This window comes from Bidens hawaiensis, unplaced genomic scaffold (assembly GCF_021521415.1).
Source record: "Bidens hawaiensis isolate Kalapana, Puna unplaced genomic scaffold, B.hawaiensis_p1.1 tig00009662_1, whole genome shotgun sequence".
Lineage (NCBI taxonomy): Eukaryota > Viridiplantae > Streptophyta > Magnoliopsida > Asterales > Asteraceae > Bidens > Bidens hawaiensis.
Window position 1 is genome coordinate 314,302 of NW_027491725.1, and position 26,684 is coordinate 340,985.

Genomic DNA, 26,684 nt, shown 5'->3' on the forward strand with positions numbered 1-26,684 from the left:
CTTATCTATAATTTTATCCATACAATTGATTTATACAACATATAGTTTAACGTGGAATTCACACCAACACCGAAGATGCAAAATTCATAACTCGAGACGATAATTACGAACGACAAGTTTGACTACAACAAGTAACGTTTGATTTGATCACGTACTTTCCCCTCAGCTTCAACGTGTCACCACATCAAGACACCTGCAGCAACCTCAATCTTGACACGAGTTATCGTATGCATGCTCATTTATCTAAAAACTAAATTCATATATAAATATACACTCTGACAGTTTGACTAAAAATAACAATATTCAACTTTATCCACCATGCATGCATGCACTTCTGTTCACTATAAATACAACCCCAAATACTTGGCATTCTCACATCCTTACATTACTTACAAAATGAAGATGAACTTGTGTTTGGTTTTTGCACTTCTTGTTCTTCTCGTTTCCTACTCTTTGGCCGTCGAGAATTCGCAGAGTAAGTATTCTTATATTATGCACACCACCACAACATTATAAACAGCACTGTTTAACAAAAACTTTCAAAGTTTGACTGTCTATGGTTATTCGTATATTTGTTTAAAATGGCACCCCCAAAACATTTTAAACGGTTGTTCATAAAAAGTTTGACAACCGTTTGACAAAAGCTTTTAAAGTTTGACTGTTTATGGTCATGTGTATATTTGTTCCAACCGGCACTCCGCCCAATAATTTTTATAAGTGTGATATTTATTTTTATTAAAACGGCAGTTTGAATATAATGTGGACGGTGTTTGATGGTGTGATAATCCTACGGGGATGGTCTGAAAGTTAACTACACGTCTACACCACGTACTCAAATTATAAATTATACATATTTTGAAAAGGTGAAGAACGGGGTCTCCGATAATTTAAATACCACGGTGGAGCTAAAATAAAAAGGTCCGTAGGTCATAGCCTTAATGAAATTTTTTTTATTCGTTTTTATACATGAATAAAATTTTACTGACCGATTTATTATAAACATAAACCCTTCTGTGTCTATACTTATCTCATAAACCATAGACAACTTTATTTTTAAGGTCAAAAAAACATATACATTAATATGTATACTGCCCCTGAAACTTATGTGTCGGTGATGGTGCAGCTCGCACACTCTTAGAGCCTCACGGGAGAACAACGTGATATATACTAGGCTAACATATTTTCTTTTACTTCTTGTCAGTAGCTACTGATAAGGTTGAACCAGCTGGCGGTGACGGCGGTGGAGGAAACTGGGGAGGCGGCGGCGGTGGACACTGGGGTGGCGGCGGTGGTGGCGGTGGATGCCATCATGGATGTTGTAACCAGGGACACCATGGTTGTCAACAATGTTGCCATTCACCCGAAGAAGCTAAAGCGTACGCAGAAAAACAAACTAAGGTAGAACCAGCAGCCGGTGGTGGTGGAGGAGGAAATTGGGGTGGAGGTGGCGGTGGCGGTGGTGGACACTGGGGCGGTGGATGCCAGTATGGATGCTGTGGCCGCGGACCTTATGGTTGTCAACGATGTTGCCATTCACTTGAAGAAGCCAAAGCTTTCGCTGAAAAACAAACTAAGGTAGAACCAGCAGGCGGTGGTGGTGGTGGAGGTGGTAGTGGTGGTGGACACTGGGGCGGCGGTGGATGCCATTATGGATGCTGTAGCCGCGGACCTTACGGTTGTCAACGATGTTGCCATTCACTCGAAGAAGCCAAAGCTTTGGTGGAGAAACAAGCTGCTCACCCGTAGAAACTTTTTTAAGTAATATGTAGGGTGGTAGCCCATGTATTCCTATAGGGTATAAATAAAACGGTACATGGTATGTAATAATACAAGTATGAATAAAAAATCAAGTGGCAAAAGCATCTTTTTCCACCTTTGTCTAATTTGTTTTACACCGGCTACTTATTAACTGTCATGTATGTATGTATGTCTTGTGTGATGTTATAACAGAAAAGGTAAGACCTCGGCCTATTTTCATAACACCAACCATCCACCTCATTATCCAAATCATCACCTATTTCATATATATTTAAATAACAATTTTTCAAATAAAAGTATTTATTTATTTATTTATATACCTAATTTGATACAACTTTTCAAACAAAAGTATGTTGTTATACATAACACAAATAATTATATTTATAATAACATTTAACAAAAATAATAAGTATAATTGATAAATAACTATATTTATAATTATTTTCAATAAAAATAATAAACATAAACATAATTGATAAACGCATTTCGTATTTCCCAATTTATTTATAATAATTTTCAACAAAATAATAAACATAATTGATAAATAACTATATTTGTAATAATTTTTAATAAAAATAATAAACATAAACATTATTGATTTTCGACAAAAATAATAAACATAATTGATAAACGCATGTTCTTTTTGTATTGGAAATATTGTCGCAACTTTGCACGCAATATTCAACGAAAATTGTATTAATACATGTTGCTACTTTGCTATTTTATTGAAATGCTATAACAAAATCCGGACTATCTTATTTGTTTTGTTGTGTTATTTTTTGAAATTCGTCCGAAATTTGTTGTAATTTCATGTTAGTAGGAATTTTCATTGGAAAAATAAGATTTTTCTAGTGGTCTATGGTTTAGAAATTAGAAAAGCCTTGTAGTTTTTTTAAAGAGCTTTTTTTTAAAAGATTTGTAGCCGATATGTGACAGAAAACAAAAGAATCAAAACCAATTTTCCTGATAAAATTTTGTAAAACTAAATCGTCATTAGAAAATGCATAATAAATATATACTATATTCTTACATTAGCTTTTTATCAATTTGTATTATATCACCTAGTCATTAATTACATCTTCTAGAGAAGACGTGTGTAAGCAACTATTGTTTCTATATATATAACTAAAAGGACTATTGTTCAAATTATGCTATTTTAATTTATTTTAATGACACAATAACTGTCAAGTGTTAGTCAGTGATATGATTTTTTAGGGAACGTCTAAGCTAAACTCTAAAGTCAGCAATTAGCATGGACTTGATTAAGACAACATAGTCTGGTCAGAGTGGAACAATATCGGGACTCTCCAAAATTGGAAGTGTGGTAGCTTAAATACAAAAAAGTCATCGTTTGATAAAAACACCAATTAGAGCAACTGTGACCAATTGACGGCAATAGTATCCTAAAATTTATTAAATAATATATCTTCGGTATCTTCATATTATTTTTGTATATTCTAATACAATATTGTTTTAAAATGTCGATTGGGTATGGGTTGGTCTAGAGTAAACGTCATCGGGTCATTGGGCTCAATTGTTTAAAATAGGTGGATTTGGTTATGGGTTTATAAGGGTTAATGATAATGGTTCTATTATTAGTTTATAATGTTGAAAGTGATCCAAACTTAGTTAGCAGTTAAAGTTCAAAACCGTTGAAGGTTGTTGAGATAGTGGTCTAGTCAATAAAGAAGTACAAGTTTTCAGCAGTTTTTTTATAAGCACAATTGTTTACCTAGTCTATCGTTTAGCTTGTTATGTTTTTATTAGGTTTTTTTTATTCCGTTGTATTTGTTGCCTATATAAGGCTCTTCGGTTTATGAAGTTATTATCCACTTTCAATAATCATATTCTCCTTATCATTAATAATTCTATTCTCTTTATCAATCTGCTCCAACAGATTGGTATCAGAGCACAATTTATACACAACCACGCTCCCATAATCTGTAACCCTCCATCAACAATTCTTGATCAGTGTTCGTTGGCCTTTATTGTTTCTAATCAATTCTTAAAGTATCGTTCCTGATGGCTGCTAACAACACTGGTGGTATCCCGTCCACTCCCTTTCCAATTTTCAAGGGTGATGGGTATGAATTTTGGAAGATTCGTATGAGGACGATTCTGATTTCACAAGACCTATGGGATTTTGTGGGGACGGGGTATAATGAGGCTGCTGGAGATCGAGTAAGGTTACATGGTAATAGAAAGAAAGATGTGAAGGCACTATCTTTAATCCAATCTGCAGTACACGATGATATCTTCTCTCGAATTGCAGGAGCCACTACCTCCAAGCAAGCTTGGACACTCCTGCAAAACGAGTACCAAGGTGACTCGAAGGTACAAATGGTCAAGTTGCAAGGACTCCGGAGGGAGTTTGAAACAATACAAATGAAAGATGGAGAACCAGTTGCAGATTTTTTATCAAAAATGATGAAGATAGTAAACCAAAAGCGAGCATATGGAGAAGATGTGACGGATCAGATGGTGTTACATGTACTAACAGTGTTGGGCTGCCGACATCTTCATCATCTTCTCCTTCAACCGTATGGAGAAGATGTGACGGATCAGATGGTGTCAAACAACAATACATTCCCACTTGATGTTACATGTACTAACAATGTTGGGCTGCCGGCTGTGGAAGATGGAACTCTTATTTGGCATCTAAGGTATGGGCATCTAAATGAGAGAGACCTACAAAGTTTGAGCACCAAGAATATGGTGTATGGTTTGCCGACTGTGAAACAGTGGGATGTGTGTGAAGGGTGTGTACAAGGAAAGAAGTCTAGAGAGTCCTTCCCCAAGCATGCTACTAGAACTCGTCAAATTCTTGATCTTGTACATGCCGATGTTTGTGGACCAATGCCCACTCAATCTTTAGGAGGTAAAAAGTTGTTCCTTTTATTCACAGATGATGTTAGTCGAATGACCTGGGTGTATTTCCTAAAAGATAAAGCTGAAGTATTTGCAAAGTTCAAACTGTTTAAAGCCAAAGTTGAAACTGAAACTGGCTTGAAGATTAAAGCTTTAAGGTCAGATCGAGGAGGAGAGTTTATATCACATGAATTTATGAACTTCTGTGAAAACGCGGGAATAAGAAAAGATCTAACTACTCCATACACTCCCCAACAAAATGGAGTGTCGGAAAGAAAGAATAGAACCGTGGTTGAAATGGCTACTAGTATGCTACAAGAAAAGAACCTAAGCAAGGTGTTTTGGGGAGAGGCTATAGCTACAACAATATACATCAGGTACTTATCACCCACTCAAGCACTAGATGACCGAACTCCATATGAAGTGTGGTATAATTGTAAGCCTTCTGTTTATCATCTTAAAGTATTTGGGTGTGTTGCTTATGCCCTAAAGCCTAAACAACACAGAAAGAAACTTGATTCCAAGACTAGAAAGTGCATATTTATTGGTTACTCCTCAAACTCTAAAGCATATAGATTATATGATCCGGTTACTAAAAGTGTTGTTATTAGTCGTGATGTAACATTTGATGAGTTAGCTAAATGGAGTTCAAAGGGTGAAGGAAAACATGAACTTGCAGAAGAATTCATAATTGAAGTAGGTGGCACAAGTAAACATTATCCAACAAATGATTCTTCAACTGATGGGTCAGATTAAGAAACACTTAATGAGCAGCAAAATTCAAGTCATGAAGATGTGAGAACACCTATATCAAGCGAGTCAAATATTGCAAGCTCAAACAACACACCAGAAAGTAAAACTCCAAAGGTACGTTCTCTTGCTGATTTATATGAGCATACGGTTCCTATGGAAGATTATCAAGCTTGTCAGCTTGCACTTTCATCTATGGAACCAACAAAATTTGATAAGGCTGTAGAACAAAAGGAATGGGTTAATGCTATGCAAGCTGAATTGCAAGCCTTGAAGCATCATAAAACATGGACCCTAACTGAGTTGCCTGAAGGGAAGAAGGCTATTGGTCTAAAATGGGTATACAAAGTGAAGGTAACTGCAGAAGGAGAGATTCATAAATACAAAGGACGTCTAGTTGTGAAAGGCTATGCCCAAGAATATGGAGTCGATTATGAAGAAACTTTCTCTCCAGTGGCTCGTTTTGAAACAATACGAGTTATAATTTCGTTAGCTGCACAACAAGGTTGGGAAACTTATCAGTTTGATGTTAAATCAGCCTTCTTGAATGGACCTCTTCAAGAAGAGGTATATGTTGTCCAACCACCTAGCTTTGAAGTGCATGGTGAAGAACATAAAGTGTATCGGTTGCACAAAGCTTTGTATGGGTTAAAGCAAGCGCCAAGGGCGTGGTATGAGAGAACAGACTCATATCTTCAGCATCTTTCATATATCCGAGTCAAATGTGAACCAACAGTTTATGTTAAAAGGGTTAGTGTAACTGACTTAATCATTATATGTCTATATGTTGATGATATTATTTATACAAGTTCTTCAAGTGATTTATTACAAGACTTCAAAGAAAAGATGGTTAGGGAATTCGAGATGTCTGATCTTGGTAAGTTCTCCTACTTTCTTGGTTTAGAAGTAACACAAAAACATGATGGCATATTTGTGTCTCAAAAGAAATATGCAAGAGATATATTGGAAAAATTTGGTATGAAAAAATGCACATCAGCTGTCACACCTATGAACACAGGTGAAAAATTGCAAGCTGATGCAGAGGGACGGGTTGATGAAAGGCTGTTTAGAAGTTTGGTGGGTGGTTTGTTATATCTAACTCATACGCGACCCGAGTTAGCATATTCAGTTGGTCTTATTTCAAGGTTTATGCAGAAACCTTCTGCATGCCATTACGGTACAGCTAAGAGAGTTCTAAGATATGTTGTGGGGACGGTTGATTTTGGAATTTGGTTGAACGAGGAAAAAATGTTTGCTTGGAAGGTTACACAGACAGTGATTGAGCAAGTGATATTGATGATCGAAAGAGTATTTCAGCAAATGTATTTTCTATCAGGTCAGGTGCAGTTACACGGAGCTCCAAAAAACAGCCCACTGTGGCACTTTCCTCAACTGAATCCGAATACGTTGCAGCTACAAGTGCCGCTTGACAAGGAATGTGGCTAAGGCAGTTAATGAGTGAAGTGGGGTATGAACAAGAAGGTGCAACCAACATTTGCTGTGATAGTGTATCTGCAATATTTTTATCAAAGAATGCGGCCTTGCATAGTAGGAGCAAACATATTGATTTAAAGTACCATTATATCAAAGATCTGGTAGAAGCTAATCTTGTTAGTCTGAAGGTATGTCACACTCAGGAACAAATTGCAGACATATTAACAAAAGCTTTGGGAGCTGATCAGTTTTGTTACTTACGCGAGAGGTTGGGAGTTAGAAAGTTTGAATCAAGGAAGGGTGTTGAAAGTGATCCAAACTTAGCTAGCAATTAAAGTTCAAGACCGTTGGAGGTTGTTGAGATAGTGGTCCAGTCAATAAAGAAGTCCAAGTTTTCAGCAGTTTTTTTATAAGCACTATTGTTTACCTAGTCTATCATTTAGTTTGTTATGTTTTGATTAGGTCTTTTTTATTCCGTTGTATTTGTTGCCTATATAAGTCTCTTCAGTTTATGAAGTCATTATCCACTTTCAATAATCATATTCTCCTTATCATTAATAATTATTTTCTCTTTATCAATCTGCTCCAACATATAAAAGATTAGATTAATTAATTTATATATAACTTGTTTTATATTTACAAATTTCTAAAAATCTAATTATTATTTTTGGTATCGCTCATATGTCATATATGATCAAACTGAACGTAATTTAAAACAATAAATAGAAACTATACTGATCAATAGCAATTCAGGTGGAGCTCGTATATAGGTCACCAATGAGAAGATATATGTTACTAACATCAAACCAACTTAAAAAAAACATAAATGTGTCTCTCTAGCAACGTCACGTCGTCACCTCGGTACATAGCAGAACGAGCAACATGATTACCACTCACTCGACTCGTCAGTAAAAAAACATTGATACGGATCGTCTCGACTATGCAAAGTGAATCACCGAAGTGTCATATTATGCCAATCTCTCATGCACGCGCGTGCACGTACGTGTGTGAGGACTGAGGAGTCCCAGCTTATTATATGTGACTAAAGAAAGAGTCTTCAGAATTCTCCCACTTATCTACCTATACTATTAAAACAATTGAGTTGTTGAACATATGGCCTTTTTTTATTGGTTGAACTCTATTGCTTCCATATATAACAAACACTTCTTTAATTTTCATCATAATTAAATAATTCAAAAAGAAAATAAAATATCAATTAAGCCAACTTATATTGAATGCCACATTTAAATAATTAAGATTTTAATCACATTTAAATAGTTTTAAATTCCTATTGAATGCCAACTTATATATGAATTCTTGTTGTTTAACTCATACAATATTTTAGATTACAAAATAATATATTCCAAAATTGAAAAGTCAATCAATTAATTTTCATTAATCAATTGTCCAACTAAATTAAATAATTGTATTTAAACAAATTTCCATTTTTATCATGTACGAAAATAAATTATGATATTTCAAAAATTGAATTATATTTTATTTTTTTTATTTTCTTTTCAATTATTTTCGTTTGTGATATTAATTTTAAAATGGTGTTGATTTTAAATTCGTTTGTGTAATAATTATAATTATTAATTATGAATTTCTATTATTTCTATTATTATGTATTCATTATAACATAATTTAACCTAAAAATTCGAATAAATTATATCCTCTTTCACACCTCCATCCTCTTCCACCGATCTCAACATTCAATTCATTTATCCGGCTAATTCACCGTCCACCATCGATGAAGATGTTCACCAGCCAGACGTTTAATCTACAGCATATCGGCCTACCCATGACTATGTTAACAATCCATCAACGTTACCATCGGTCACTTAAATCATCAGGTTTTATTCTTTTTGTATTTTGATTTAACTGAAACTATATTTTTTTTTGTTGATTTCATATACAAATTTAGGCTTCCCAACAGGTTTAATTTATTTTACTATGATTGGTTTTAATTTAAGATTTATGAAATTTGACCGATTTACTAATAAAAAATATAACCATTGGAGTATAAATCTAGATTCGTAATGATTTTTTGTATATTAGGCAAAAAATCGATGGTAACGTGGTATATATCATAATCATTTTAATTTAGGAAAAAATCAACCATTTGATTAACGATTACTTTTACGGAATTTCAAAATTATAACAAATTATGATATATACGTGGTATATATTATTTTAACAGAATCATTAAATCAGCCATATGATTAAAGATTTAAATATATCATAATGATTCTAATTGTTGTTTAACTATATTAATGGTAACAAATAAAAAACAAATTAGTAAATTATTTTTGCACAACTTATATCAATTACTTATTATTAATTTGCTGATTAATCATATTATGTCGACTATTTTTATAAATTTCAACCATATGATTAAAGATTTAAATATATCATAATTTATTATAATTTTAGATATACGAGAATTGATAATCAATTTTAGATATCAATTTTAATTATTTTGTATTTATAATATAATTTAACAACATTACATTCAAGTATTTCAAATTTTGAAAATCCTCTAATTAATATCTCATAATTTTCGTCTATAATTTAAGCTAATTCAAAATTCCTAATTTTATGTTTTTAATTAATTAAATTTATACCTTTCTTTTTGCATTCAACTTTCCAAAAATTCAATCATTTACTAATTATGTATAAATACTATGACTTTGACGCAAAAATTCTTACACTATCACACCATATTTAGCAAAAACGAATTTGTTTGTTTGTAAGGTTTATATTTTTTTTTGCCGTGATTATATAATTCATTTTGTTTTTTAGTTTTTTGGTTAAAGGTGTTTTTGTTCCGAAATTAATAACTTGTTTGTTTTTAATTTGTCACCACTAGGAATATGGAGCCAACAAACATCACAATATTGAACCAATTGGATGTGCTAAACAGTTACTGTGTCCTCAAAGTACGTATTTTGAAACTATGGCGTCTCAAGGACAATTCAAAGCCCCAGAGAAGATTGACCGATAGAAATGATTTTGCAATACGAAATGGTATATTCAAAGCCCGGACCAATGTTCCGTTTAGTCCAAATAATATATTGTCTAACATTTATTTAATTTTATCATTTCAGCTTATGCCTCCCAACTAGAATAGCTAATTTCATGGATGGAGTATTTGCTGCAAAATTGTTTTACTTTTTATACAAGATTAGCTAAGGGATGGATCTTGCGAGAAGTGATATTACAGCGAGAAGTGCAAGAAGTGAAGGTATAACTCCATTAATCCCTAATTTCACTCCATTCATATGATGTTACATACTTATATGTAGGTTGGTTGTATTTATGTCTTAATTACACATTCAAACCTACCTACAAACATATAATTGTACCGAGCCACATTCAAACCTATGTATCTACACACATACAAATGTAACATCCTAAAATTTTAATGTTGAATAAAGAAAGTTATGTTTAGTGATTTCGCGTTAATTATTGGATATCGAGTAAGGAGCGGATCATTGACTTGGATTAATTGAGATGGGTTAAATGAGAATGGGCCTTAGGTCCATGGGATTTAAGGGATATAAATATCCCCTAAACTCTAAAATATCTTTCATTTCACCATATTCTCTTACACTCCAAAACACACACACCACACACCAACACCGCCGCCGGCCGAGGGAAGAACCGAGCCAGATCCGAGAGAGAGAGAGATTAGTTGTGATAACAAGTTAAACAAGATCCAAACAAGCTCAGAAAGGTATGATTCTGGATCTTTGAAGTTTAAAGATCCAAGTTTTATAGTGTAGATACGACCGAAAATGGTCGGGAAGCGTAGTGGGTGATGTCAAACCTTAACAAGGGTGTTAAAATCGCCAAAATGCTCAATAAAAACCAAAACAGCGGCTGATCTGGGCAACTTCGCCTGCAACTGGGCAACTTCGCCTTCAAAGCGATAACTTCGCCTGAGGCCAAGTTCGCCTAATTGATAACTTCGCTTACGGCTAAGTTCGTCTGATGACAACTTCGCCTAGAGCTAAGTTCGCCTGAGGCTTAACTTCGCCTAAAGCCAAGTTCGCCTGATGACAACTTCGCCTAAAGCTAAGTTCGCCTAAGGTTTAACTTCGCCTAAAGCTAAGTTCGCCTAAGGTTTAACTTCGCCTAAAGCCAAGTTCGATTAGAAATTAAATTAAAAAAAACCTAATGAAAAATGTGTCAGCTCGACCCCAGCCAGGGGCTCTGCCCCTTGGACCCTGCTAGGGGCTGCCGCCCCTAGACCCCACTGCCAGGGGCGCTGCCCCCGGACCCCCGTTCGTTGTGGGTAGTAGTTAAGACTAGAAAGATGATATAAGTAGTGATAGTTGTTTGATACGTATACTTGTTATACAGTCAGCCGTGCACAACTAAAGAAAGGGATTACGATTAACGGTGAACGTAACCGTGTTCAGGTGAGTTTCTAGCCCCATTCCTTGTTATGTTTTCGGGGCTGTGTGCATACTTGATGTGTTGATTAATACATTTATCCTAAGTGATAAGTGTATGCCATATGTGATATATGTGATATGAATGAATGATTGCTTGATGGTACGTGAACGATCTTCGGATATTGCACGTACTGTCAGGTTGTAACGCTAGGTATAAGGTAAGTATGTTATGTATGCTTATGTGTATGAATGTGATAAAGTTAATAAAAGAAGGAAAGGATGGTTGTATGGTAACGAAGAGGGAATCGAACCCTACTAATATTCGAGAACTAGGGAACCGAACCCTACTAATATTCGAGGAAGGAGGGTACCGAGCCCTAATAATACTCGAGGTATGATGTATGGTTGTATGGTAACGAAGAGGGAATCGAACCCTACTAATATTCGAGAACTAGGGAACCGAACCCTACTAATATTCGAGGAAGGAGGGTACCGAGCCCTAATAATACTCGAGGTATGATGTATGGTTGTATGGTAACGAAGAGGGAATCGAACCCTACTAATATTCGAAAACTAGGGACCAGACCCTTATAATATCTGTGATGTTAGGGACCAGACCCTTATAATATCTGTGATGTTAGGGAATCGAACCCTTCTAATATTCGAAAACTAGAGACCAGACCCTTATAATATCTGTGAGGTTATAGGGCGAAAGGCTCTTTAAAACGTATGATTATGTATGTAAAGAAAGTATGAAGGTAAAAATGAAAGTAAAAGCACTTAGGTGTGTATGAAAGAAAGTTAAGAGGTTAAGTATGAATGTAAGAATGTATTGTATGATTATGTGATTAACTAGAACTCACTCAGCGTAGCTGACTTTTAGTATGCACGCAGGTGAGTAGGATGAGGCAGCTCGCTTGAGGAGACACGTGGCACTGAATAAGAGTCTGGCATCTGAAGACTTATGAAGTTTTAATTTTAATGCTGTAATGTTGAAAGACAAAGGATGTTTTGAGACAAGTTATGAATCATGTAATGTTTTATGAAAGTTTTATATTCCGCGTAAATGTTTTAATTAACTCTGATATTTAGAACTGTGTTTATGAGTAAATCCAACACGAAAGTAGGGCTACCGGTAACGGGGCCTTACAACAAACATACATACACACATACAAACATACATATACATATACATACATAAGTATCTACACACATACATATGCACCTACACAAGGCACCTACACATAAGAATGAGAGTGAAATTAGGGATTAATGGAGTTACACCTTCACTTATCGCACTTCTCGCTGTAAAAAAACTTCTGAAATGATCCAATACCAGATTAGATATATACTTTTTTATCGTTCATCTATTTATGTAATTTTCACAATTCATGTAATTTAATTTATTTTTATATAATCAATCTTAAAATTAATATATTTCTGTTTTTAAGAACCAAATTTGACCACTTTATTTTAGTTTTAATATTCCCCAATCTCAATAGACTTTACATCTTTTATATTTAACCAATTTTTAATTAGGCATAAGTGTCAAGAATTACAAATTCGTCTAAATTATTCCGGCTAAATTAAAAAATAAACTAATAAACTAAATAGAAAATAAAAACTTTCCATCTTTTGTATTTGACCAATTTTTGATTAGGCATAAATGTCAAGATAAAAAAGAATTATCTAATGAAATTTATTGTTAAATAAGGTAATGAAGCTAAAGTCTTGACAGTAATTTCATGATAATTAAAAAAATTAATATTATATTATTTAGTTAGTAAACTTCTAAAAAAATGGAAAGTTTTTTATAATAATGTTTACACTTATTTATTTCTCTTTTAAAAAACCGAGATTGACCACTTTTGCAACAATCTTTTATAGTTTTTAATAGTCTTTAATGTTAACAAATTTTCCATCTTTTATACTTGACCAATTTTTATTAGTATAAATGACGAATTTAATGTATGCTGAAAATTTAAATAATTTACTTTCCATTATACTCGAATGTTAATAGGTTTTATATTAAATACAAATTAATTTATTTGACCAATTTAATATGTTGTTTATTACTTATTTCAAATTTATATTTAAAAATTCTTAGATATTCACTACCTTTAGCCAATGAAAGCTGCATACGGAGTACCCGGCGTTACTTAGTTGGCCGTTCAAAAAAAAATTTATGCTAATTATTGATCATCTTTAGTTTTAATGATACATTCCAATCATTTATACATTTATTTATGCTTTTAAGAATCGAATTTTGATCACTCTTTTGTAGTTTTTAATAGTGTTCAATCTCAATAAACTTTCGATCTTTTATATTTGAACAAATTTTATAGGCATAAATGTAAAGTATTACCAATTTGTCTAAATTATTCCGGCAAAATTAAAAAGTAAACTAATAAACTAAATATAAAATAAAAAATTTTCATCTTTTATAGTTGGCCAATTTTTAATTAGGCATAAATGTCAAGATTAAGGTATAAAATTGAAAAAATAATTAGCTAATGAAATTTATTGTTAAACAAGGTAATGATGCTAAAGTGTTGACAATAATTTAGAGATAATTAAAAAAATAATAGTATATTGTTTAGTTACTTAATTTCCAAGAAAAATGGAAAAATTTATAATTTACATTTATTTATTTCTGGTTTTACAAAACCGACATTGAAGACTTTTGTAACAATCTTTTAAAATAGTTTTTAATAGTATTCAATGTCATCAAACTTTCCATCTTTTACATTTGACCAATTTTTAATTAGTATAAATGACAAATTTAATGTATACTGAAAATTTAAATAATTACTTTTGATTATACTAGAAAGTTAATATGTTTTGTATTAGATACACATTAATTTATTTGACCAATTTAATATGTTTTTATTACTTATTTCAATTTTATATTTAAAAAATCTTATATATTCACTATAATTGCTTATTTCTCCATTATTTTTTACTTATATTTGGTTTACTAAATTTATATTGTTTCCATACTTAGCAACAAACTTCACAAATTTAGTTGTGGTCCATATAAAAATAAGTTTTTTGGTTTTTAAGTAAGATCATACAAATTATTTTTTCATATTTTAATTTGAACTATAACTTTCATAAACACATTATACTAAATAAAATCAAAAGGACCAAAATTATTTTGACTCATAGATTGGTTATAAAAGTCAGTGTGCCAATAATGTTACTAAGGACTATGAATCAGAAGAACGGTTTGTGTAATGGAACTAGATTGCGAGTAATTAATTTGGGTAGTCGTTTTGTTGACATAAAAGTTATTTCAGGTACTAATACTGGTTATCGCATTTATATAATTCATTGTGGTCTAACACCTTCAGATAAAAAACTTTTGCTCAAATTAAGAGAAAATAGTTTTTTCCAGTTGTAGTCTGTTTTGCAATGACCGTTAACAAAAGTCAAGGTCAATATCTAGCAAAAATAAAATGGAGAAGATGTTAATGGCCAAGTACATAACTTTACAGGAGGAAAAAAAATAGATTGATTGCATATAGACAATATTTAGGGAAAGTCTATTAAACTCATTTCCAAATAATACTGTAAAAAGAGAAAGCTTTGTTTCTATAATATGTTAAACTATTTTCTAGCCAAGATCATTGTGCAATTTGATTTTGTATTATTAATATATCATATGTTGGAGACACTTGTCTTTGTGGATATAAAGATTATCAACATAACTTAATAACTAAAACCAATATTTTAATATTTATACATAATGTTGGGCTTAATGAGAACTACTAAATATTTAAAAACCACTATAAAATATGTTATTCACCTTTTGTATGTATTAAAAGATGAATACATTATTAGTATCTTAATTATGGAAAATAAAATATGTCACTATATCGAATGGTTGCCTCATCCGGACTGTTATTAGCAGCCAAATGGATATGTAGTCAGGGTTGCCAAAATGTATTGTTGTGCAAGTTCGTGTCATGATTTAGAACATGTTTGAGCTAATATGGGTTATTAGCATCTTGAGTTCAAGTCATAACAAGTTCAAGTCAGTATTAGAGTACTTACACGTTTTGGCTCTATAAATCATTAAACAAGTCATATAAACCAATTGATGTTTGTAAGTGTTTAGTTATTAGCTATTAAAAAAACCAGTTTGTTCCTTTTTATATTAATTTTTGACAACAACGAAATGCTACAACCTTGTATACAAGGAAGTATCTAGGGAGTTGTAAATACTAATTTATGATACTTTTGTTAAATAAATAGTTAAATTTTATAGACTTTTGTTCATGTTTATTTTAAATTACACTTCAATTAGTTCTTCCTATATTTTGTCAAAGTGAAAGGTACTTAGACTATCAAAAAACACGAGGCTCACAGTTGGATGTCAAACCTTACATGTTGAGGGGATAAAATAATTTGCGAATTAACTATTTGATATATGTGAAGGAAATGTTTGGGGGGGGGGGGTTCCAAATGACGATGAATGAATGTACAAATTTTCGATGATCTTCTAATTAACAATTCATTATATCCAATATATGATTAATAGACTTTGTTTATCCTTCGATTTTAGACAAGTTCAATGAACTTACTTTCAAGAACGGACAATATTGTCGGTTAAAATTATATGTGTTTATTAGACGATTTTTATATTTCCACCTAGGGGTGTGCAAGAGGACATTACCCGATCCGAATATGACAATACCCGACCCGATGACCGAATTATGAGGATTAATAGACCGACTCCTGGACCTGTGTGGGGAAGATCAGTTCGGTCCTTCATGTGGTCGGTTCAACGGTTTTCTGCCGGAGGACCGAGACCGGATACACAAGTAGTTGCATACACGGATTTATTGTTATAGGCGGAACTATATGCGCTCCGGCGACGGGAGTTTTACTTAGTTTAGATAGAACATTTTCAGACTTTCACCCTTCATGTTATCTCCTATGGCGTTTGAAGTTCTTATTCGTCTCTTACGATTCTTGTAACATCACGGGAATTTTGGGCCAAAAATGACAACTCTCCAAAGTTAAGGGACTAATCCTGCCAAATTCAAACTCCAAAGTTAAAAATGAAAAATCTGTTTTCTTGTCCTATCGTGCTACACGATGGGGACAAGGGAAAAGCCATCGCGTATCGCAATGGGGCTTGGTCAAACCTTCTGGAAGGGTCAACAGCGATACGCGATCGCTGGTTGAACCTACGTCATCGCGTATCGCGATGACGTGTCCCGACACCTCTGGCACAAGACTGCCACGCATCCACACGTGGCACACCTCTTGCCACGTGTCTCGACACGTGGCAACACGTGGCACATCGTCCGCCATGTGTTAACATGTGGCACACCGTCTGCCACGTGGCAGACCTACGTGGTGACGATGCAAAGCTACATCGCGCTACGCGATGGGTGACTAGGAGCCTATCGCGTATCGCGATAGGATCCAAGATTTTGCCTATAAATAGCAGGTCTAGGGTCTTCATAAACCACACCAAAATCAATTCTCAATCCTCTCTCTAAACATCTCTCTACACCTCGAAATTCGTGCCAACGATCCACCTCGAAAATCGTGCCCCGATTCCTCGATAAACGTGCCATACCTCGATATTCGTATCACTCCCCGACGACGTTCCGATCAAGAAGGTGATCCCGTATCGACGTCCCGACGATCATCTCGAAGTGTGTGCCGTGAAAAGTTGGTGTCTAGAGAAGCGTGCCGAAGTGAAGTGGCGATCAAAGCGAGTGTTGAAAAGATTAAGCGGCGTAGAAGTGCTGCTCGAGTATCTAGGAAATATTAAGCCGAGGAAAGGTAAGGCTTACTACCCGACTAAAATAATAATAAAATATTATAAAGGCTTAATGCCCTAAGTCGGAATTATACTCGATGTTTATAAAAAAGAAAAGTAATATAACAAGGAAAAGCAATAAATAAAGAAATATGGAAGTGTATATATTATATATATGTGTGTGACTTATATATAAATCTTTGTTATGATTATTATATAAGTAATATGGATATTCTTACATGATAAAAGAAAAAGAATACGTTTCTCAGAAAAGAAGAAAACGTCGGGTTTTTATAATAAATTAAAGGTTTATAAATATTGCTTTTAAAACTAAAGGTTTTAAAGTAAAAGAAATGAACTAAAGGTTCATCGAGATAATAAGACTAAAGGTCTTAAGCCGGATTGTATATCCGACTAATAAAAGTTATACTCGTACTATAGGTGCAAGATAGCAAGAAAGATTACGCAAGGAGGGTGTTGGAAACCGATCCCGATCAAAGGTGAATACGCCCCACTTTTACAAACTTGTTTTCAAATAAGTAAACGTGTTATGTGTAAAACTTTACATGAGACTAAGTGTCTCTAAAAACATTATTAATAATAGTAAAAGCCTAGCCCTTAGGCTGTAGTATACGTTTGTCTGGATCCTTACATATGTGGTAAAATGCGGTGGCCACATCGCACCACGCCTGGTCACGACCTCAAGCCACGATGGGCCGAACCAAAGTATGTTCGAGTGAGAATGACCTTGTGTATATTTATGGTACCTAAGTACGTCGGGACGCTGCGATGTCTTGCTGGGGTGACCTAGGTAAAGGCTCGAGTTTATAATGATATTGTTTTAACTTTGTTATTCTTAAGCCAAGATGGGCCGAGGCATGGGTAACCCTCGAGGGGTAACAAAGTAAAAGAAAATATTTTCGCGTCAGCATATTTACCAGCATTCGTTGCTGACGTATTTTTATAACATTTTGCAGGTAACCAAGATTAGAGCTAAAGGACGAATGCTAAAGAATCCGATGGCTCGGATAATTTTTGTTAAATGTTAATATAACTAAAATGGTGGTTTTGTAAACTTAAAACAAGTAAACACAAATGGAACTTGTTTCCATCTTTTGTAATGTAAATATTTTATAACTTTGATCCTTAAGTTTTAAAGTCTTCTGCTAATTAACCGTAACTCTGATTTATTTACAAATGTGGTACCAACTATCGAGTCACACGCCTAGGAGATGGGGGTGTGACAGGTTGGTATCAGAGCCATCGATCTTAGCGAATTGGGTATCATTAAACAATACCCAAGCTTCGATCCAAGCATAGGAAAATATTTACTTGTTTATTTGAATAGAGATAAGATTGGTTGGTAACCTTCTCTTTCCCTCTCTACATTCTAAACCACCCAAAGATGTCATATGAAAAATTAATGGAGTATTATGATCGTGAAGCAAGAAGAGCAAGAAAATACTACAAGTTCCCAAAAGACGTCATGGATGAAGATTACTTTGAGTCCTTCTTTAGCCGAGACCAATACGTTGAACGTCCCAAACCGGTGTACTTCCCCGGGACTAAACAATGCCCAATCAAACTACCCGATAGTCCGCCACCACAAAGAATCGAACCCTCAAGACACTCAAGCTATCATCCACCCTCAATGCCTATGTATCAACCAGCATACCCCTTGGAAATTCCCACTTACCAACCACCACAAGTACCACAATACTACCCAACCGTATATTTTCCAAATGCACACCCATCCTATACCTTCCTTTCAAACCGACCCATAAAGGAAGAACCAAAATCCCCATCCTCTGATTGGATGCAGTGCCACTCCGACCAACGAATGTGGCATACTGGAAGCTCTACCGCTCATGAAGTCAAATCACAACCCAACAATGGCGAAGGATCATCCCGTAAACCAAGAATGAGGGTGACGATGCCTTACGAGAGTTTCAAGATGCCTGCGATAATCAACGAACCCGCTCAGTATATGGAAGAGGAGGAAGAGCCTATGGAGGAAGAAGAGGAGGATTCCGAAGAGGAGGATCCTATGGAAGAAACCGAACCGGAAGAAGAGCATCCCGAAAACCCTAATGAGATATCAACATCCATTGATGGATCACTCACTTCCAACAATCCAAGTTACGGTTCTGTCGATCCGTATGTGCAGTACCTTGAGCAGTTAAGGAACCAAGCTTCATCAAGCTTCCCGCCATTTCAAGGAAGGATTCCTTCAATTCAAGAACAAGCTGATAAGATTCGTGAGCAAAATCAAGCCGCCAAGACATACCTCTACCTTGCATCTGATCAGACTTACGTCCCGTATCCTGAACCGAGAAACCACTTCGAGATGGTGACGCTGGATAAATCTGACAATTCCTCTTATCAATGATCTTGTTCATTGGAATAATTAATACTTACACCCCTACCAAGAACAAAAAACATCGGGTATCGGGCCAACATGGTTTTTCATGCAATAATACCTGAGACCGACCCGACGACCGATTACATAAAATTTCAGGACCGACATTCCATATTGTACTTTAGGGTCGGGTCGGTTTAGCCCCTTTTCGGTCCGGTTCTACGGGTAATTTCGGGTTGGACCCGAATATGCACACCCCTATTTCCACCCGTGGCGCCCACGGGTCAATAACCTAGTATATCACTATAACACATTTCTAGCATTCAATTAAATAATAACTTCTGTTTATAGTAATTATATATTACTCCGTATAAAATATATTTTATACAAAATTACTGAAATTCACATCATGTTTTGCGGTAAGTAGAAACCCCATTCAGAATGTTAATTTCCAACACATACCAGTTACCACTCCTCATAAATCATGAATCATCAGAGCTTCAAATAAACGTTAGTCAGGAAGAATGCATTTGAATCCAGTCCAGCACTTTTGTCATTTGTACCAATCTTCCACAAATATGTCTATTTAGAACGGCTTATAATCTACTCCTATTAATCACCTACACACGCACCTTATAGGCTTTGAGCCCGGCCTTGACAGCTTCTTAGATTAAGATAAGACACTCTACCGCTAGGACGTCCCTTAGATTAAGTAACACATGCAAGTAACGAGACAGAGGATGCTCCATATTGTGTTTAGGGGTTGTGAACGCTTGTATGCTAATTCTTCCTATGTTGGTTAGATTAACTATACTTTGCTTTGTGTGTACCAGTATGTGTATGCATTTATGGGTACGTATTTAATTATATTATTTATGAACAAATGAAAACATGAGGGTACACATGAAAGTGAAAACATTTAAACATCTTACGTTATACAAAGGCAAATTAAGAAACGCGTAATTTATTTTTAAGTAACACTTGGCTAGAGCATGATGATTTGTTAGTTCCGAGTCTGACTTTGCGCCTCATAAGCTTGTTTGTATGCACCTTTGTGCATACCTTTACAGCAAGGTGTTCCCGGAGGAACAGAGTAGCGCCCTATATTTTGTGAGCTATATGTGCCATCATGAATATCATGAATATCATACTTGGCAACTTCTACCTCACCTGCATCATGATCTCATGAAGATCAACATGATGAAAATAGTAAATAGTTAACATAATAACATAGAGTTAAAAGCTGATAACTTATATCAGTTTTATTCTATAGTGAAAATGATGGCATGGACTCACTCTCATGTTTGGATGCTAATTTCTTAGCGGAAGTGAACTCAAAAGTGACGAGAAGAACTACGAAAAACACGAGAAGGAATCTCTTCGAAAACATTTTGAGTTTTTGGTTTGATCTATGGAAGAAGGGTGAAGATATATCTGCTACACTTGTTCCTTTATATAAGAATTGACATGTATGCAAGACTATATATGCTTGATGTTGATGTCGTGTAAAATAAGGATATTTTTAATGAGTGCGAGAAAATGCACAAACCAAGCCCAAAGGAATATATAAATATCTAACCAAACTCTTTATCAAAATTGCTATTGAGCTAGTACGTACACACCACTTTATAAACCTTATAATCCAACACAAAAAGGAGACCTGACCCAAATCTCACGATATGTGTTTATATGCAACGTGTTATACAACTTTATACAGTCTAAATTGCATTTTAATTACTGTTTTCAAAAATATTTATTTTAATTGTATAATAAAGCATGCGGTTCAGATGATTGCGCGGCGGTTCAGGCGAGGAGGAAGCTGGAACTTATGGGGTAAAAAGATTTTTTTTAGGTTATTTTATTTTAAAATTAATATATGATTTTGTAAGTACACGAAGTAAAAGGCCAACTTAACCAGTGGGGCTTGTCTCAATGGCCAGGAACATGATGATGACCCGGATGTTTCGGATTCGAATCCTGATTCCGACCGGATTTTACCAGAGCATTAAAACCTGTTGTGCCTTCAGGCGGGGTGACAACAGGGTTTTACCGGGAACGTCAAGCCAAACTCGGATGCCAGCGTGGATCCCGATCATGTCAACATAGTTGGCCTGAGTGGGGTGACGGGGCACGACGTGTTGCGCAGTGAGATAGCTTAACTGTGAAAATTACAATTCGGAAAAACAAAAAAAGTAAAAGGCCAATTTACCATATGTGCAACACAAATGACCAAACTTAACCAGTAAAGTTAGAGGGGTCATGTCAAAAGACTCAAAAGGACACCCCCTTGCAGTGGCGGGCCCAGGATTTTTTGCTAATTGGGTCCCAATTTTTTCGGTTTACAGAATTTTCGGGTCAGTCGTTATTCAGGTCGGGTAGAGGCGACGAACATAAAAAAACACAGAAATATGGTGTCATTGGAAACGAGTAAGTAGAAAGAATCTAGATTAGAAACTAGATAGAACATACACTTATTTCATTTTTATTTATACCCGAAAAACATAAACGTAAGCTATATATATATAGTCTTACATAAATGACCAAAACATGAAAAACTAACTCTAACACAAATAAATGATTAATTATAATATACATACACAAGATAAATAATAAAAGAATATGCAAAACCATGTTGACATTATGGCTATATGAGAGAAACTAACGAAAAACATAAATACCCTAACTAAATAATTAAGACTAGGATATGAAAAAATCAAAAAAAAAACAACAACAACAAAAAAGGAGTATGGTGAACTTGAACCTGCAACCTCTCTGCAACCTCTCAAAGAAAAAACAGTGGACTTTTCATTATACCAGTTCACCCTCAATATAATGGGTTCCAAGTATTAATTTTTAAGAGGTCCTTACAAAATTTAATATACCGACTCTAAGTAATTTTAAAAAAACATTGGTGTCCCGTGACCCCAATCGAACCTATGTGGATCCGCCCCTGCCCCTTGAATGGTAACTAAAATATATATACAAGACAACCATGGTATATACCTTAATTAGTTAAAGGGAAATTGAAATAAATAATCTCGTATTATCCGATAATAATTCTACCTTTAAAAATCACTACTAGCGATTCGACCTTTCAGCTATTTTTGTCTCAATTGACCTCCGTTAAAAACACATAACGACGTTAAGTTTTTTTTCCGAGTTTCAAACCGATGTTTTAGAGCTTTTGATTGGAAGAAAGATACGACCCAACTGATGTAAAACTTATTTCTAGTGATTAAAAATAAGATAAAGAACCTTTTGGATTAGAATAGTCGGTGTAATTTCTCTTTAATTTTAGTGACTTAGTTCATTTTCTTTGGCTTATGCTACGTTTGTTAGTATTTTGCTAGTTTCTTACTATATTTCGTCATTTAAAAAATTTAATGCAAATTGATAAGCTTGTAGCCAAACTTTCATTAATTGGGGTGGGAATTAATCTGTAACCCTCTTTGTATATCTCTAGACTCTAGTTGGGAGTTATAAAAAAAAATACGGAGGTGGTGGAGTGACACTGTAGTTGTAGTCGGAGTTGAGTCACACGTCAATAAACATTTCCTGTCAAAAATAAACATTTCCTGTCAAATAACTACTAAACAACAAATATAAAACTACAACCCGAGCCGTTAAATGAGCAAATTACCAAAATAGTACATTTCATTAGAGAGAAAATACAAAATAACACGTGAGATTTCATTTTCCCAAAATAGCCCTCGAAATCCAACTTCCACGTGAGATTAGGATATTCCCCGTGAGTTTTCGTGGACCAATCAAAATCTGCCATGTGTCAAGCATCCCTACCTACCACGCAAGTTTTCATCACAAATCCGTCTTAAACATTACTTTTCGCATCAAATCTAACCTTATGAAAACCAACTTTAACGTGATGTTTCAAGTTGTTTTCGTCTCCAACGTGAGTTTTCAAAAAAGATGATTTTTGAGTTTTTTTTTAAATTCATCTCCGAAGATGAATTTCATTTGAATTTCGTATTTTTTAAAATAATTATATTCTTCATCTTCTTCATCATCTCATCTTCTTCATCATCTTCATCCTACCGGACACCACCACCGCCACAACCACCCACCACCACCATGAAATTTGAGCCGAACCATGTTCCACCGCCGCTATCACCGCCACCACCGCCGCCATTAACAACAATATCATGGATGTCTGTGGTGGCGGTGGCGGTGACGGTAACCGGAATAATCACCAGAATAAATTTATTCGCAACAGGTGTACTTCATTGTTATTAAGATTAATATTGTTACATTAAATCTTAATGATATTAATTTATTCGCATCAAATTTATTCACCATAATTTCTTCTCTCCTCAAGTTTCATGGTGATGGTGGGTGGTTGTGGTGGTGGTGTCCGGTAGCATTAGGTGGCGGAGGATATGGTGGGAGTTTGATGAAGAAGATGAATAATATGATTTGTTTTAAAAAGACGAAATTCATTTACATTTCATCTTCGGAGATGAATTTCAAAAAAAACTTAAGAAAACATAATTTTGAAAACTCACGTTGGAGACGAAAACAGCTTGAAACATCACGTTAAAGTTGATTTTCATAAGGTTAGATTTGATGCGAAAAGTAACGTTTAAGACAGATTTGTGATGAAAACTTGCGTGGTAGGTAGGGATGCTTGACACATGGCAGATTTTGATTGGTCCACGAAAACTCACGGGGAATATCCTAATCTCACGTGGAAGTCTGATTTCGAGGGCTATTTTGGGAAAATGAAATCTCACGTGTCATTTTGTATTTTTTTCTCTCATGAAATAGACTATTTTGGTAATTTACTCGCCGTTAAATACCTAGTACTCACTATCGTTAACTACGTAAACATATTGCACCAAAGTTACTGACACAATTACGTGTCAAAGCCCCACTTGATATTCTAAAAATGAATAATGGAGTGTTCATTAAAAAAATTTTAAAGCTCAGGTGTATTTAATTTTTTTTTTAAGTAAACAGTCGGGAATAAAAAAACCAAATTAGCTAGTAAATGAAAATATTATTAGAATAAAAGAAAAAAATTTCGCATTTTTTATTAAGTTCTCCACGTCAAATTCTCACCATACTGAATCACACATGGGTTGTGTTGTGTTTTGCGCGTGGGTTTTGGCCACATCGGCTCCACTCCCACGCTAGCCATGGGGTACCTTATGGTCTAAATTGCGTACAATGGCATTTTTCTTCAACTCTTGTGATTGTGGTTTCAGGCCCGTTATACCTCCCATGCAGCTTCCAAACACCTCGAATTGTTGCAGTTCCGTACATCATGATTTGGTTCTGAAAGCGGACCTGAAACATCTGATGTTGTAGTCCCGTTTTGACAGCTCAATAACACTACCTCTTGGGACTGTAGGTCATCAATTCAGCCCACTAAATTACCCTGACACACGAAGATTTAACCATCCCGACGCACAATGATGGCACATCATTACAACCCGACACACAAGGATGGCACATCATCACCGCCCCATTTTCTTTATCAATCGTATCTTGTAAACCGTTTCTCTCTAAGGATATTAAACATTTCCTAAACCTATTACAATTTAATTAATTAAAATATATCAACTTTAATTAAGCATAAAAATAAACCCTTAACTTTACTAATAATTCAAGATTAACCTTTAATTATTCACCCCCTTAATCTTAATTATTAGTAAAGTTTAGGTGTTAATGTTTAATTTTGGTATATTTTAAAAAAGCTGATATATTTTAATTAATTGAATTGTAATATGTTTATGAAAAGTTAATATGTCTACCATTAGGGGTCTAGATTATTGTTTTGTTAATTATGTTTTTTTAAGTTCGTTTGATAATAATAATAATAATAATAATAAGGGTCACGGGTTATCACCATAATATCTCGTGTTTATTTGTTTGATATGATTGTTTAATCAGTATGACCTAACAATTGGTATCAGAGTGTACTCTCATATCAAAAAAAAATTAAAGAAGGATTAAATTAATATTGAGGAGTCTTTGTTAGGGTAATGTACAAAGAAATGGACCACCATCTTTGAGTCGTCGGATTTAGTTTTTTGTTCAAGATCGATCAAGAGCTATTGATTTAAAAGCTTTGGATTAATTAACAACCTTGGTTGTCCATTCTAATGTGGTATAATAATATGCAGTTTGAGTTTCTCAATGGGAACATAAGTTCAATTACCACTTACAATACTTTAACGGACATGGGTGGCTAAATGAAGGAAGACAGAGATTTTTGTGATCTACATTTCGATCATGAGGGCGTCTGGGTTTTACAACCGGTGGGCCTTTGGTCGGGTGAGTTTTCTCCGGAACTAGAGATCATTTAGAGGTGCTTAAGGGCTCCGTACGGCTAGGTTGGGTCAGCTGGCGGTGATTTTTTTCCATTGGATCACCCCGTACGGAGTACCTATGCATTCTTTGTTTGTTGGTCGTTCAGTATAAAAAATTAACAACCTTGGTCTCGGAAGTTATGCCTTTCAATAAAGAAAAAATGATTTTTCTAGTATGTGCACTAAGAGCACATGTAAGAAACATTTATTAAATGGAATATTCTTATTGAAACAATTATTTTACATTAATTTTATTACTATTTTAATAACTACCATATTTAATATTTTTATTATTTTATCTCAAATCGTCCCTCCATTCATGACAACTAATTAAATTCTTTTTAATTCCTTCAAAAATTACTTTTTCATCACTTCTAATTCCCACCATTTTTCTATAAGTATTTACTATCAAACAACAACTTTCATTACTTTTTTATCTACTTTTTTTAAAAATTAAATGATATAAAGCTTTACTATTATTCTGCAAATGGATGGTCGTGTTCTTCTGAATCTGAATGAGCTTCGTGTTGAAAAGATGCTATTGAATAACAAAGTGAAAACAAGAAAACAATTTGTGAAGAATTATTCGTTGGTCAATGTTTTCTAAGTAAATAAGAGGCTTTTGTTTTTTTATCAAGATTATGTAAGAATGAATATGTATTCCTTTCAAAAGGGAGGTTCGTGAAGAAGAAAGGAGAAAGGAAAAGACGTGAAATAAAAGTCAATTTCATATCTGAATATTCTTTACGTATAAATGAATAGAAAAATTGTGAGAAATTAGAAGTGATAAAAAACTAATTTTAAAAAGAATTTAAAAGGTTTAACTAGTGGTCATGAATGGAGAAAATTATAAAAATGTTAAATATGATAGCAACGTTAAGTGTTTACTGACGAAAGAAAAATCAACTTTTATAGTCAGTTGAAAAGAATGGGGGAAACAAGAAAAAGAATAATTCAAGATTACTCTTAGATGATTATGATTATTGCACGCTAGATAATGTATAAAT

The 26,684-nt window shown here is 34.3% G+C and overlaps 1 protein-coding gene across 1 annotated transcript; it reads left to right on the forward strand.

Annotated features, from left to right (window-relative positions):
* The first annotated feature begins 396 nt into the window (after nt 1–396).
* LOC143533321 (uncharacterized) lies at nt 397–1,875 on the forward strand. Its single transcript, XM_077028144.1, has 2 exons — nt 397–475; nt 1,202–1,875. The coding sequence occupies exons 1-2, from the start codon at nt 397–399 to the stop codon at nt 1,744–1,746; spliced, it is 624 nt and encodes a 207-aa protein (XP_076884259.1). The 3' UTR covers nt 1,747–1,875.
* The last annotated feature ends 24,809 nt before the right edge of the window (nt 1,876–26,684 follow it).